The 14,644-nt window shown below is 57.0% G+C and overlaps 1 protein-coding gene and 1 pseudogene across 3 annotated transcripts in view; one reads left to right on the top strand and one right to left on the bottom strand.

Moving 5' to 3' along the window:
• The window catches only part of Kcnk9 (potassium two pore domain channel subfamily K member 9), a 47,598-nt gene extending 33,785 nt beyond the window's left edge, over window positions 1-13,813 (bottom strand). For all 3 annotated transcript variants that reach the window (XM_047524893.1, XM_047524884.1, XM_047524902.1), the window contains exon 1: window positions 12,422-13,813. In XM_047524893.1, coding sequence (XP_047380849.1) covers window positions 12,422-13,070 — 649 coding nt within the window. In that variant the 5' untranslated portion in view covers window positions 13,071-13,813. The remainder of the gene's footprint in view (window positions 1-12,421) is intronic.
• Window positions 1,059-1,714, top strand: LOC124987559 (ADP-ribosylation factor-like protein 1; annotated as a pseudogene).
• Window positions 13,814-14,644: the final 831 nt, after the last annotated feature.

Below are 14,644 nucleotides of genomic sequence, written 5' to 3'. Positions count from 1 at the left end.
CACTGCCCACAGCAACTGGGACAGAATGTGCACTGGGGCAGGGCGCTGCCTGTGCTCCAGGGCCTGGCGGGCCCTCGGCCGTGGCTGGAGCCGGGGCCCAGCACAGTGCCACTCAAATCTTCTGCCTGAGGCGTGGAAACCAAGTGTCCGTTCCCAGGCTCCCCTCAACATCACCCACCCGGATTCACACACCCGATGGTCACGCCCACCTGAGCAGGTGCCCCAGCTGGTAGGACCACCCCAGCTTGTGCCCCCTCCACGTCTTCAATCACATGGCCATGAGGACCTTCACAACATGAGCGCCTCATGCACGTATGCTCCTGGCCCTCTGATCCTGAGCGTCCATGGTGCAGTCAATCAACAAACGCCCCCGAGGCCTCCGTAGGTGCCAGCCGACAGGACCCTGAGACAATAGACGCAGTCACGGCCTCAAGTGGCTTCATGAGTGCATTCCAGGCACCCCTCATCTCCCACCCAGAGTGAGGGGACAGGCCAAGGACAGCTGCGGCACCTCGAGCACACTGTGCCAGGACACGCTGCAGGGGCCAGGCGCCCAGGCCAGAACCTCCACACCACCCGTGTCCTGGGGTGTGCAGAGACGTGGCGAGAGGCGGGCGATGGTGGCTGAGGGAGGCGAGGACTCGGGGCAGATGGCTGAGGTTTTGACCACAGGCCGTGTGCCCCTCAGCCCCAGGCCTCCCACTCCAGAATGGGGGCACTTCACATGTCCAGCAGGGCCTGTGACAGCCAAAGGCCACGTCACAGGTGGCATCTCTTCCTCCCAGGTGACTGATGGACTCTCACAGGCCTGGCACCTATGGTCACCTGAGGGACTGAGATCACAGCTCTAAGCCTAGGGAGTGAGAAGACAGGTCCCTGCCCTATCACCTCTCATGTAAAGCAACAGCGTCTCTCTGAAAGTCTGCAGCCTTGGAGACCGCCATGGCACTGCGGCCGGAGGGCAAAGCTAGTAGAGGTGGCAGCGCCGAGGTTGGAAGAGCCGTCGCTGGGCGTCGGTGCCTACCTCAAGGACAGCGAGGGCCGGCTGGGGGATCATCATGGGTGGCTTTTTCTTGAGTATTTTTTCCAGTCTCTTTGGAACCCGGGAAGTGAGGATTTTAATTTTGGGATTAGACGGTGCAGGAAAAACCACAATTTTGTACAGATTACAGGTTGGAGAAGTCGTTACTACTATTCCTACCATTGGCTTTAATTTAGAGACAGTGACATACAAAGACCTTAGATTCCAAATTTGGGATTTAGGAGGACAGACAGACATCAGGCCATGTGGGAGCGGTCACTATCCAAGCACAGATCTGTGTAGCAGACAGTTGTGTCCCAGACCAAATCTGCTTTTCTACATCAGAGCTCATTGCCATGTGGGAGGAAGAAGAGCTGAGAAGGCCATTTCAGGGGTGTTTGCAAACAAGCAAGACATGGAGCAGGCCTGGACTCCCTCAGAGAGGGCAAACCCGCTTGGGTTAGCCGCCTTGAAGGGCTGGAACTGGCAGATACTCAAAACATCAGCAACCAAGGCACGGGCTTTGATGAGGCAATGGAACGGTTAGTGGAAACACTGAAAAGCAGACGGAAATTCAATCACTTGGGCTCCTCCAAAATGAAGGCTGCATCTCACCCTCTTTTTGGAACCAGGCAGGGGTGCTTCGCATCACTAACTGCCAAAACTACACGAGGTTGGCAGAGGCAGAACTGACTGCAGAGTTCATGATAAATACGAAAAGTAAGTATTCAGTTGGAGGGGTAACTTGATTGAATCATCTGAATATTTGATGTAATGTAAAAATGATTTTTCCTTGCTTTCTTGAAGGTATACATTCTATTTGTATGGGATTCTTATTCAAATACAGTTATATTAAAGAAAGCATTCTCTTATTCAAATACAGTTATATTAAAGAATGCACTCTCTTGTTCAAATACAGTTCTATTAAAGAATACACTCTTCTTGGAGGAAAATCCACCTATCTTTGAATTAGTGGTTGCATCTTATTTGTGTAAACACTAACAAATATATTAATTCAGAGTTTTTCCTCCCTAAAATGAATTAATTCTTTCCAAAGATTAGACTCCAGAGAGTAGGCTAGGAGCACAGTATGTATAATATAATCTTCATTTGTTTAGCTGACCACTTTATATTAAACTGTTTCACTTAAAAGTTTTTGATTATAGGATGAATATTTTGGTGACGAACTTCACTGACTTATCAGTAATTGTCACTTTATAGCACTTTATAGTGGTTGAAAGAGCTTTATGTATACTGATGTAATCAGTCTACAAGGGATCCCTGTGATGTAGGTGGGGCAGACTATAATGTCTCAACTTCAAGAACATGGACCTGCGGTACTGATACACGGGCTTGCCCAAGCCACACACCAGTGAGGTGGGAAGAGGGCTCAAAGTAAGACTTTGGGTCAGAAGTTTGTTTCATAAATTGTGCTATATATTCCTTAAAATGTGAACACTGACAACATAGACAACCTCTTTAAAACTAAGCTAATTAGCTGCAGAACATTTAAAATAATGTCATAAATTTGTCTATACTCGTAAAAGTGATCAGTGACAGTAAAAACAATCCTAAATGGGTATATTTGATGGAATTCACAGCACAAAAAAGAAAACAATTCACATTAAAGGAAATTTTAAGAATTCATTAAAAAAAAAAGTCTGCAGCCTCATCCCGCACCCGCCTGCAGCCCAGGACCAGCAGCCAAGGCGCGTCCAGCCCAGCAAGCGTCCCGGGCACCTGCCGGGGAGCCAGTGACCCTGGGGGCCAAGGTGTCTAGCAGGCAGACAAAGGCCACCCTCTGGGCACAGACACATCAGTCCTGTGCCCCAAGGGGTAAAGGACTTGGGGAAGAGGAAGGCAGGGCAGGGGCCAGGACCAGGGTGGCGCTGCACTGGGGGTTCACGTGAGGGGCTGGAGCAGGGGGAGCCGGCAGCCAAGGGCTGTGAAGGTCACCACGGGGGCAGACTGGGGGGTGGTCAGGAAGCCATATTTCCCCAAAAGACCAAGTTGGAAAAATTTACCTCCTTGGCTGGACTCTGCAGCCCCCAAGCCCCACAGCCCGCTGCGCCATGATGGCATCCCTTCTCGGGGAGGGTGCTCGTCCCTCTCCAAGGAGCAGTTCTCAACCTCGGTGGCCTCAGGCCACCCCACACTGGACTGAGGCTAGGAGGCCTCTCACTTCCCCAGCCTCACACAGTGTGGTTGCTGGGTTTGGTGACCCCACTTCACACACAAGGAAGCAGAGGCTCAGTGCCTAAGATGGTCCCAAGATGGCCTCGATGTGAGCAGTCCGACATGGGCCAGTGGGATCCGGGGACCTTCCTGCCACCCTGCTCCTCTGTGCAAGTTCACAAGCCAGGCACAGGAATCTCTGAGGCTCTGCCTCTGAAGCAGGCGGCACCATGTCCTAGCCAGCCAATGGAAGGCCGAGGCTCCCCTCAGTTGTCCAAGGTGCAAGAGGGACCTGCCCCTGCTCTCCAGGCACCTCCAGCATCCACCTGGCCACACCATCACTGGGTCCCCACCCACCACCCCTCACCAGCCCACCTTGGCCCCATTGCCCCAGTCCCGCCCCAGGTACCTACCAGGACAGAAGAGGATGAGGCCCATCCAGGGAGGTCCATTCCAGTGGGCTAGCCCCACCTTCCAGCAGTCGTTCCTGGCCAGATCTGCCATTACTCAGGACCTGGCTGACCCCATGGCCCCAGGCAGGGGCATGGTGGGATTGAGGTCAGTCAACCCTCAGCTGGGGGACTCGTGAGCCTAGTGACTGACAAGCTGAGCCCTGCTCCCTGATGTTCCTACATTTCTCAGATCACCATCTACCTCCCTCTCTCCATCCACAGCACCTAATTCTGTTTTGTGCTCAGGTGTCAATGCCATGACGCTTCCTTTAGAGAGCTGCAGGCTTCCAGTGGGTGTGCTCAGCTTAAAAAGGAGAACTTTCTACAGGCAGAGGTCCCCAGAGTAGGAAGAGGCAGAAAGAGACCCTCAGGACAAATCCCTTGATGAAAGGCACACCAAATCCCCCTCCTTTGAGGTGGTAGGGAGGAGGACTCCCCAGCAGGAGAGGAAAAGACCCTGCCCTTTGTTGAGGGACACTTGAGGAGTGCCCAGGCCCTCCTTGGCCCGCCCAGCCCAGCCCAGCCGGGGCATTTGCCTTCTGATTCCCCATTGCTGAGGCCAGGTGTTCCATCTCTACGCCCAGCGTTTCCCTGGTCCTGTGGGAGGGCCGGCAGGAAACAGGGAATGCCCACTGCACTCTGCCTCGGAGGACAATGCCCTGCGGACACAGCCCGCCATCTTGGCTGCCTGAGCCACATGAGCAGACCTGCCAAACAGCTGCCAAGACCCCTCTGCTCTCCTGGTCCTGGACCCCATGTTCCAGTGTCTCTGTGGTCTCTGCTGGCTCCCCGACCAGAGGAGACTGGCAACACCCCCAGGAGACTCCCCACAGGGCCCAGCCCCCTTCCGCATGGCAGCTCAGAGCCCCGCACAGCAGCTTCCGCACTGGCCCGGGGGAGGTCCCCAGCTCCAGACGCCGGAGGCATTCAAGAAGCTGCGGGGTTCTGCGGTGCTGGTGACGCTTTGGGGTTTTATCTGAGAGTTGGTGACATGGGCGTGGCTATTTTATAAGGATTTATTGAATAACACACTTGTGTATGCTTTTTGTAAGAGTATGAAATAAAAATTTTTAAGTGATCAAAAATGACTGGACTTGGCTGACCATTTGACAAGAAGCAGTCAGGGACTGGAACAATTTGAAGATTCGCACGGTAAGACCACCAAGGCACCAAGACCTGCTGTCTCTGCCTGGGCACTGTGCACACTCACTACTGTGCCTCATGCCAGCACAGCACCCCAGCCATAACCAAAGGGCAGGGAGGCCACAGAGGAGGCGGGTGAAGGGGCAGGGGACCCAGGGCTAAGTCGACAACGGTGGATGGAGGAAGGAACGGGAGTGGTGAGGACCCGTGCTGCCCTGCCTGGGGGGAACAGGTGGCAGGCGCAGGATGAGGCCTCTGTGATACCGTGGCAGATGGAAGAATGGCGGGTCACAGAAGACGGGGTAAGCGAGGGCGCAGGGGTGTGAACAGTAGGTGCACAGAGGAATGAAGGAATGCATGACGGATGCTGGGCCAACCGGGTGACACGGGGGCTGGGAATGAACGACAGGTGGATAGAGGACTGAGTGATGCAATGGCAAGTGGGGCGATGAGTGACAGAGCAGTAGAACACTGGCTAGGGGAACAAAAGGTAGTGCACAGAGAACCGAGAGAGCCCCTGGTGGCTGGGAGGATGAGTGACACACGTGGATGAGAACAAGTGATAAGAGCGTGGAGACCTGGGTAACGGAACAGCAGATGTGTGCCCGTGACAGGTGACTAGCATACTGGGCCACTCGATGGCAGAGGGGCAAGGGACGCTTGGCTGCGAATGATCCAGTGGCACATCAGCAGGAGCATGGAGCACAGGACTCAAGGGGAATGGAGGGACATGCGACAGGGGCTTGGAGGCCTAAGGGTACAATGGCAGACGGGGGATGAACCCCAGGTTCAAGAAGGACTCAGTAAAACAATGGCCGAGGAGAATGAAGGAGAAGTGCAAGGAGGACCATGCAAGGTGGGAAATGGATGGGCGGTTCCTGAGAAGTGGGTGGTGCCATAGCAAGAGGGGAAAGGGCGAGGTGCGTGAGGAATGCAGTGACACTAGGCCAAAGGGGGAAGGAACGGCAGTTTAGAGGACTGAGTGACACAATGGCAGAGGGGAATGAGAGGCAGGTGCATGGAGAACAAAGACAATGGCAGATGGGGCATGAATGGTGAGTGTGTGGAGGGCCAAGTGACACGAGGGGGAACTGTGCGGGAACTGGGTGATGGCAATGGGGGGTGCGTGACATGTGTGGAGCACTGCGGGAGCCAACGGCAAAGGGGCAACAAGTGATAAGTGCAGGGATAACCAAGTGACGCAACGTGAAGGGGGAATGACTGACAGGTGCATGGAGCACAGTGTGACACGAGGGTTAGTGCGAGAACCATAGTCATTGCACAGAAGACGGAGTGACACCTGTGGAATGGAGAAAAGGATGGCAGTTGGGTCCTGATGGAACAGTGCAGTGGCAGTGGGGGAATGGACTGTGAGTGAATGGAGAACTACTTAACAAAATGGCGGATGGGGGCATGAACGACAGGTCCAGAGAGCTCAGGGGTACAATGGCAGATGGGGGAATGAATGACAGGTGCACTGAGTGATACCACAGCCAAGGGAGAAAAGAATGACAGGCATGTGGATGACCAAATGATACAGTGCAAGAGGAACAAATGACAGGGAGGCAGAGAACTAAGTGATGGAGGAAGAAGGACATGCTGTGGAAAACCGAGGGACACAGTGGCAGGCTGAAGAATGAATGACAGGTGTACCAAGAACCAGGTAGCACCGTGGTGGATGGAGGAATGAATGACAGGCACGGGGAGGACTGAGTGAAACAATGGGGATAAAGAGAAAAAGAAAAGGGTGAGGAAGACCGGAAGGATGGGAGATGAATGACAGGTAGCCAGAGGAATGAGTGAGACAACGGAGGGTGGAGGAATGAACCACAAGCGTGTAGAGAACCGAGTGCCACGAGGTCAGATGGGATGAATGACAGACTCCAAGGAAGAGTGATGAGATGTAAGACAGGAACGTGAAGAAGCAGGGCAAGGCAGGTGGGGAGTGAAGGACAGGCACATGGAGGACCCAGTGACATCGTGGCCACTAGAGGGATGAAAGACAGGTGCATGGAGGACTAAATGAGACAATGGCAGGTGGAGAACGAGTGACAGGTGAGTTAAGAACTAAGTGGCACGATGGCTGAGGGGGAGTGGATGCCAAGCATGTGAAGGACTCAGCAAAATGGTGGATGGGAAATGAGTGAGGGGTCCATGTAGGACAGAGTGACAATGTCTAGTGGAATGAATGATATGTCCATGGACGAATGAACGGTGTAAGAAGCAGCCGGGCAGGAGTGACAGGTTAACGGAGGCAGGAGGGAGTCAACGTCAGATGGGTGGATTAATGGCAGGTTTGTGTAGAAATGTGTGGCACAGTGTCAGACGGAGGAGTGAGAGATACTACGTAAGGTGGTGAATGGATGACAAGGGCGAGGCGTGGCGTCCGTCAGCACATGGGGATGAATGGCAGGTGCTCGCAGGACTGAAGGAGACGAGGCTGGGCGAGAGAATGGCCATGTCCGTGGAGGACTTGGTGATAAAATGGCGGGCAGGGCTGCGCTGAGCGATGCAACAACAGGTGGGGGTGAGTCACAGGCCAAGCGCTGGGCGAGGCCAGGTCAGGCGAGGCAAGGAATGCCTCCAAGAGGACTGACCGACACAGTGGCCACGGGGAATGACCGAGCGTGTGGTCATGGAGTGAGTGAGCACGTGGCCGGGCTGCATGAGTGAGTGCGAGGAGTCAGCATGGCCACCGTGGCTGGGCTCACCTGCTCTGCCCTCACTGGTCTCTCGGTAGGTGGGCCGGGATAGAGCAGATGAAGGCAGTGGGAATCTGGGACTTCTGGGTTTTGCCCAAGTCTCGTCTCTGCTTCAGAGCACTGGACAGGGTGTCTCTAGACACCTAGGGACTGATGTCTCTTTTAAGATACCCCACCTCTGCCCCACTCTCTGACTTCTCCGTGACATCTACAACAGGCTGTTTCCTGAAGAGCCTGGTGCCAAGTAGCCCTCTGTGGAGCTGGCTGGTCCAGGTTTAGGTCCAGGGAGCGTCTGGGAGAGAGGAACTAGCCACGGGCATCTCACACATTCTTTGCACAGCAGTTGCCGTACTGGACTTGAACCCAGAACCCCCACTCCTCCTGGGCCTGCCCATGGTGCACTGGGTGTCTGGGTCCTTCACTGGGGGCTAGAGGAGCAGGTGTCCTAAGCTGGGGGGTGACGGCCGGGGTGGAAAGCTGCCCAGGCCAGCCAGGCCCTGAGACAGCTCCCCACGTGGAGCGTGCGGCAGGGAGAGACTAAGCCAGGCCACACACCTTCATCCGCCTCAGCGCTCTCACTGCTAAAGCAGGTGCCCTGCCAGCCTGGGGATGTGTAAGTGTGAGGCTGCTCCGTGCTCTCTCTGTGCCACCCGGTTGGTCTGCTCCATCCTGCAGTCCTTCACGAGCTGCCCACCCTGTGCTGGGCGCTGTGCTGGGTCCTACAGGGCAGGTGGAAAGGAGAATGAATGGGATCAAGAGGCTGGAATTGAGGGAGGGGAGGAGGGCAAGGACAAGCTCAGGAGGGTGTGGGAAAGGCCAGGTCACGTCTGGAGGACAAGGATCTGTAAGGATTCAAAGGGCACACAAGGGGTGTGCTGTGTGTGCCCACAGAGCCTGCTGGCACAGGACAGGTTAAGGCAGTCCCTGGGCTTAGCTGTCCCCACACTTCAAGCAAATGTTTGGGTTCCCAGCTTTGCCTGTCAAGGCCAGGCCTTATCATGTCATCTAGACTGTCCCCCAGAGCCTCCAAAGCTGGTGGCACTTGTGAGGCAGGGCAGGTACTTGGCAAGTGTTAACCATGTTTCAGAAACTACACCCCCCAAAATGGGAAATGCCGTCCACTTCAGGAAGTCTGTGTGCCTTCTGCTTGAGACTAGAAAAGCGCCGTCTGGGAGCAGGTGCAGAGACCCTGCGCTTTCTCCGAGTGCCCCACTGGGGCGCGACCCTCGTCCTGACCAGTTGCCTCCATTCCAATGGTGATCCTCCCGGTTTAAGATGGACACAGAGAGCCAGAGGAAGTAGAGGCCCCTCGTCCAAACTGTAGCCACAAAGGAAAACCCCATGTCTCCCCCCCTCCCTCTGCCATGGCAGACCAGTTTTTCAATTGTCCTCCACAGCTCTGCAGATGAGATCGGATCTCTTCTTCTTCTGTAATGGTCCTGAAGGTGGTAGCAAGCTAGATCCCAGATATTAGATTGAAGAAAGAAATGTCAGGGCGATTCCACCTCTGTCATACCACGCGAGAGGCCAAATGTGGGGTGCAATTTTGGCTTAAAACGCCTATTGTGAGATAGTGACAAGATGGCACCCAGAATCCCTTAAACAAGCACCGAGACCTCAGCCTACGCAGAACAAATTCAGATAAAGCACGCACACCCCGCCCAGACCCTCCCAGCTCTCCTGAGCCCCACGCTGCCATCGACAGGCCTTGGGAGGGGGCGCTCAAACTGCCCTGCTAATCAGACAGGTCCGGCAAGGTAGAGATCAAGGTCTCCCGTGCAGAGGTCTAAGGCTTCGCAAGTTTTGAACTAAACAATAAAAGCCTTTCAGAGGAGCCACAAGTGGCACCGGCACAGACACAGTAATGGGGAGGCATGGAAACCAGAACCAGGTAAGGGATGCGACTGCTCCTGCCTTTGCCACGCTGGCTGGACTGGTGCTGTCCCCTGGTGATCACAATGGCAGGCTGCCGTGCCCAGGGCTCCCTGGAGATCCGGGGTGGGATTCAGTGCAATTTCCCTCCAAAGCCTTTCACTGAGGCGCAGCCACAGATTGAACGCAAAGTGGTAATTATATATGTTTTTAAAATGCACTTCACAGAGTGAGCTAATAACTGCATCTGAGAAGATGCGTTCACTGAAGACGCCCAGCACCAGGACGCAAAGTCGACGCACACTGGAGAAAACGCTCAAGGTTAGATCGAAAACAATGATGCCCATGAAGATTAACCCGACTCATTAACATCAGTGCCCAACAGGAGACAGCTCCTCGGAGGGCAGGGCATGAGGCTGGTTTTTGTTCTAGACCTAAGAGCACCTTAATTTGCATTTATATTAAAAAAAGAAGAAGAAGAAAACAAACAGAATTAACTGGAAAGGTGCTCTATTTTCTATAAACGTGAGCTCTTCTGCTAAACACTTCTTAGGCCAAAGAGCGTGAGGCTGGGTCAGCCACTGTCCAGGAACATGGATAGTACACCCACTCAGTGCCGCACTGCGCATGTGGGATCCCATAGGCCCCTCGGAGACTCCTGCCAGCACTCACTGTGCACTGCCCCTTTGACAGGTAGGGAAACTGAGGCTGGGAGTCAGGAAATGATGTCCCAGGAGTATAGCAGGATTCAGATTCCAAGCCAGGTCTGTGGGCTCCACGTGCAGTATCTTTCCACTAACACGCAGTTATGTCAGGGCACGCGTGTGAGAGAATGTGAGAGTATGAGTGTGTGTGTGCATGAGACAGTGCACAAATGTCTGTGTGTAAGAGAAAGTGTGAGTGCATGTGTGTGATTGTGCATGAGAAACTGAGACTGTATGTGAGAGCACAGGTGTGTGACACAGCGTATGAGTGAGTGTGTGTATAAGAGAAGAAGCATGTGCGTGTGTGTGTGCGTGTGCGTGTGTGTGTGCGTGTGCGTGTGTGTGTGTGTGCGCGTGTGTGTGTGTGTGTGTGCGTGTGCGTGTGTGTGTGTGTGTGTTCCAACCCTGCTTTTCAACCAGCTGAAAACCCAACAAGGAAGCAAGAAGGTCAGTCTGCCCCTCAGGAGCCCCTGGCTGCACTGGGTTGAGCCCACCGTCCCTGGATCGATGGCGGCCTCCACAACGCTGCGCCCCAACAGACCCCCCTCAGAGGTTCGCCATTAGAAGCACATGTCCAGAACTGCCCAAGGAAACCAACAATGGAAAGTACACCTTGATAAGAACTTCACAAGTCCCAACAATTTATTTTTAAAGAAAATTAGAAGCTTTCTGGGCTTGTTTTTAACTCCAACTCTTTCCTCGATGCTGTTGCTCATCTCCTGGGGGCAGCCAAACATTCTATGTGCTGGGCTCACTGCTGAGAGCCAGCATGCAAGCCATGTCACCTGTCTGGGTCTAGATCACAAAAAGACCTTCAGGAACCAGGGGCTCCCTCCTCCCCGCAAGGCCAGCACCACAGGCATATTTCTTGCTGTCCTGCTTGCCAGCAAACAGGCCCCTGTCCCCAGAACCAATGACTTGCACATCTGACAGCCACCTCCTCGGTTGAAAGACAGAAATGACGGTGATGACCAGCTGGCCCTCCCCAGTGCTAGAAACACCACAGGGAGGGAGGAACTTTTCACTATTTGGGTGCTGGCAGAGGGCTTGGGGCCAGCAGGGGCCAAGCTGATTACGTAGACGACAGAAGGACGATTTCCTCTCCAAACATTAAAACCTGCACCAATGAATTAAACATTTAAAACAAAATGTTTAAACTCTAAAAAATCTTTTCAACCAAGAAGGAAAGACAGGCCGTCCTGTGCTGGTGCTTCCTGTTGCATATGGTACAGAGAAATCCTCCCCACCCCCACAGTACATAGAGCTTTCCAGACCAAGAAAATATCAAGAGAAAATTAGAGGGGAGGTCCAGGGAGGGAAGAAGGCACAGGGGCTAAAGAGGACAGGAGGAAGGAGACCTCAGCCCAGGGCACAGGGGCAGAACGGACTGGAGGGACAACTAATACCCTAGAGAAGCAGCATGCCGTGTGACCCACAGAAAAGCCACACAGCCTGCTCAAATGCCCACAGGTCTCAAAGTGGAATGTCTGGAGGTCTCCCAACCCCCAGTCATTGGGATCCACCAGACAGCCTGCTGGGAAGTGTCCTGGGAGTGGGATGTACAGGCAACTCCAAGTGCACCTGCTGGACCCTCGTGGGGGGCAGTGCTGAATGTTCTCATTTCTGGGCAATATTCAGACTCGCCTTGCCCATAGTCACAACCTGGGGGGTGGGCAGGTGCTGTCCTGTCCTGGCCATCCAGCTCCATCCAAGAGCAGTTCACCTGCCACCATCCCCACCCCAAGTGCAGGAGTGCACTCTTCTCCCACCGGCCAGGCACGTCCAAGCTCAAAGAAAGTCAGGTTAGGGCGTGGAGTGGGGGCTGAAATCTGGCCCCAGAGAAGGCAAAAGGGAGGCCAGAGGCTAGCCAGGGTCAGTTTCTCCCACCCTCAGGAGCAGTCTCCTGCTACCTAAGTCCGCCTGGGCACTTAGAGTGCCAGCCCTCCCCAACTCCCCGAGAGGTAGTGAGTGTAAGTCTTGGAACCCCGAACGGCACAGCCCGCGTTGGGGCGGTGGGTGGGTGGGTGACTGCGATGGGATTATTCTTAGCGCTCCACTCTCCGAAAAAGTGGCGCCTCCGCCTTCGGGGCTCCAGCACACTCTCTCTGGGCTCACACGCCTGGCCCAGACATCGGCGCTGTGGAGAGCATCGGGTGGGGTCCCCGAGGAATGCGCGCAGAAGCGCACTAGAGAAGCGGGCTCCCCAGAGACCAGGGGGCGCTGCAGGAGGCCCCCAGGGAGGCTACGTGTACCCCCTATACCCCGCACCCAGCCCTGAGCCGTCCTTTCGGCGATTTCCTGGGACTCTTCTCGGGGAGCGGGGCGCCCAGCTGAGGCGCACCCAGCGCTTACCTATGGTGGTGATGACCGTGATGGCAAAGTAGAAAGAGCCGGCGAATTTCCACTGCACGCCGGCGCGGTGCGGCTCCGACTGCAGGATCACCAGCTCCAGCTGCCGGTAGTCCTCGCTGCTGATGTTGTACTTGCCCCTGATCCGGATCTCCTCGGCTTTGAGTTTCTCCTCCTCGCGCATCTCGTGGTCGGACTCGAGGGCGTCGAACACGGCGGCGCCCACCAGCAGGTAAGTAAAGGTGCAGGCGATGAGGGACAGAGTCCGCACGTTCTGTCTCTTCATGGCTGCCAGCAAGGCGCTGGTGCGGGGGGCATGTCCCGCAGGCTGGCAGCCGCGCGCGTCCCACTGCAGCGCCCCACGGCCGCCGCCTCCTCCGCCACCGCCGCTGCCACCTCCAAGTTGTAAGCGGTGGCAACAGCAGCAGCAGCAGCCGGGAGGCGGGGGGCCGGCAGCCGGTGGGGGGCCCCCTCCGCTGGGGCCGCCGCCACCGCGAGGTGGACGGCGGGCCAGGGGTGCCCCGGGCCCGGGCTCAGCCGAGAAGGCGGGCAGGCACAGGAGGCTGCTCGAGCGCCGGGGCCAGGCGTCCTGGAACCCCGACACCCTGCGCCAAGCCCGGCCAAAGCAACCCGCCCCATTGCGCTGGGCCATGATCGGTTGCCCAGTGGCGATCCTCACCGGCTGGGTTGCCCTGCGCACCCCGCCCCTAGCTCCCGCTGGAAGAGCAGGAGCCGGGGACAGGGTGGAGGGTGGCCGGGGGGAGGGGGATCTACGCTCCTCGGGATCCAGCTTGACGGTGGGGTCCAGCTTGACGGCGGCGCCCAGGGAGGGCGCCCGGCTAGACCTCTTACTCGTTTTACCCCTTTCTCACCCCCTTCCGGGGGCGGAAAAGTTTGCTAAGTGGTGGCGTCTCTAGAGTCCCCTGCTAGCGGATAGGGATGGAGCAGGTGCAACGGGTGAGGCAGCCCGATGCCCTAATGTCCGAACGCCCTGAGCCCACCTGGGCGCGCGGGGACACGGCTGGGTGTCCGCCGCGCGTTGGCCGATCTGCGAAGTTTGCTCTGCTCAGCCTTCAAGACGCAGGAGCGGGGCGCGGCCCCAGGACGGCAGGGTCCGCAGCGGAGCTACCTCGGGGACCGCCAAGGAACTGCGCGGCGGCAGCCGGCCAGTTAGCTTCTTCGGGGGCGGCGGGCGCGGCGGCAGCGGCGGCGGAGGCGGGAGGGATCCCGCGAGCCTGGAGGAACTGCGGGATGGAGGCGCGGGCGGGTGCGGACGCACCAGCCGCGCCGAGGTCTGAGCCCTCCGGCGTCTGGGCGTCCGGAGAGGCTGCCGCCGCGCTGGTCTGCCTGGGGCGCTGCGTGCGTGCGCGCTGGAGGGAGCGGAGTGTGTGTGTTGGTCTGTGAGTGCGCGTGTGTGTTTGCGCTTGACAGCCCCGCTCCGGCGGGAGGGCCGCGGGGGGGCGGGGGGCGGGGGCCAGGCTACGCCGAGGCCGGGCCTCCCTCCCTCCCTCCTGCAGCCTCCAGGGCGCGCCACCTCCCGCCTGGTCCCCAGCCAGCTGGCGAGGCGGAGTGGCAGCTCCCGCCGCAGACCGAGCGCTGCGCAGGGCGCACAGGGAGGGAGCCCAGGAGAGGCGACTAGAGCCGCCAGGGAGGGGGTGGGGGAGGGTTGAGGGCTGGGTGCCGCCAGAGTGGGGGTGGGGGGCGGAGCCACTAGCGGATTTTGGCGGGGGATGGGAGAACAAACGAGGCTGTTTGGGTCCTTCTAGCTCTGCTCCCCGGAGAGCGCACGCAGCAGTGGCAGGCAGAGTTTGAGGGACCCGGGGCTCGGGGAGGAAAAGGGGATTCAGCCCGAGAAGGCAGACTGGTGACTTCAGGGAGAGGAAAGAGCAGGTGGAGAGTGGGGAGCAGAAGGAAGGGGGCCATGGGCACCTAGGGGCGCGGCACAGGCGGTACCCCACCCCTCAGGCAAGCCACTTGGCGCAAGAGCCTGTCACTGGCCCGGGCCATAATCTCCTTAGAGTGGTGGGGCTCTGAGAGCCGCCTCAGCCCCTTGGAGTGGTGCTGCCCGGGTGGCCCAGCACCTACCAACCTGAACCGTTTGCCCGAAGCGCTGAAGATAGCACAGGCTGCCGCTCCTGGAGTAGGGACAGCAGAAAAGGACGTCGCACCCCCCACCCAGTGCCCTCCCTGTTGCTTTTCTGAGAAGCACTCCTGTGTACCCCAAGG

The sequence above is a fragment of the Sciurus carolinensis genome, chromosome 1 (assembly GCF_902686445.1).
Source record: "Sciurus carolinensis chromosome 1, mSciCar1.2, whole genome shotgun sequence".
Taxonomy (NCBI): Eukaryota; Metazoa; Chordata; class Mammalia; order Rodentia; family Sciuridae; genus Sciurus; species Sciurus carolinensis.
The sequence above is the reverse complement of the archived record's forward strand: the minus strand, read 5'-3'. Positions and strand labels throughout refer to the sequence as shown.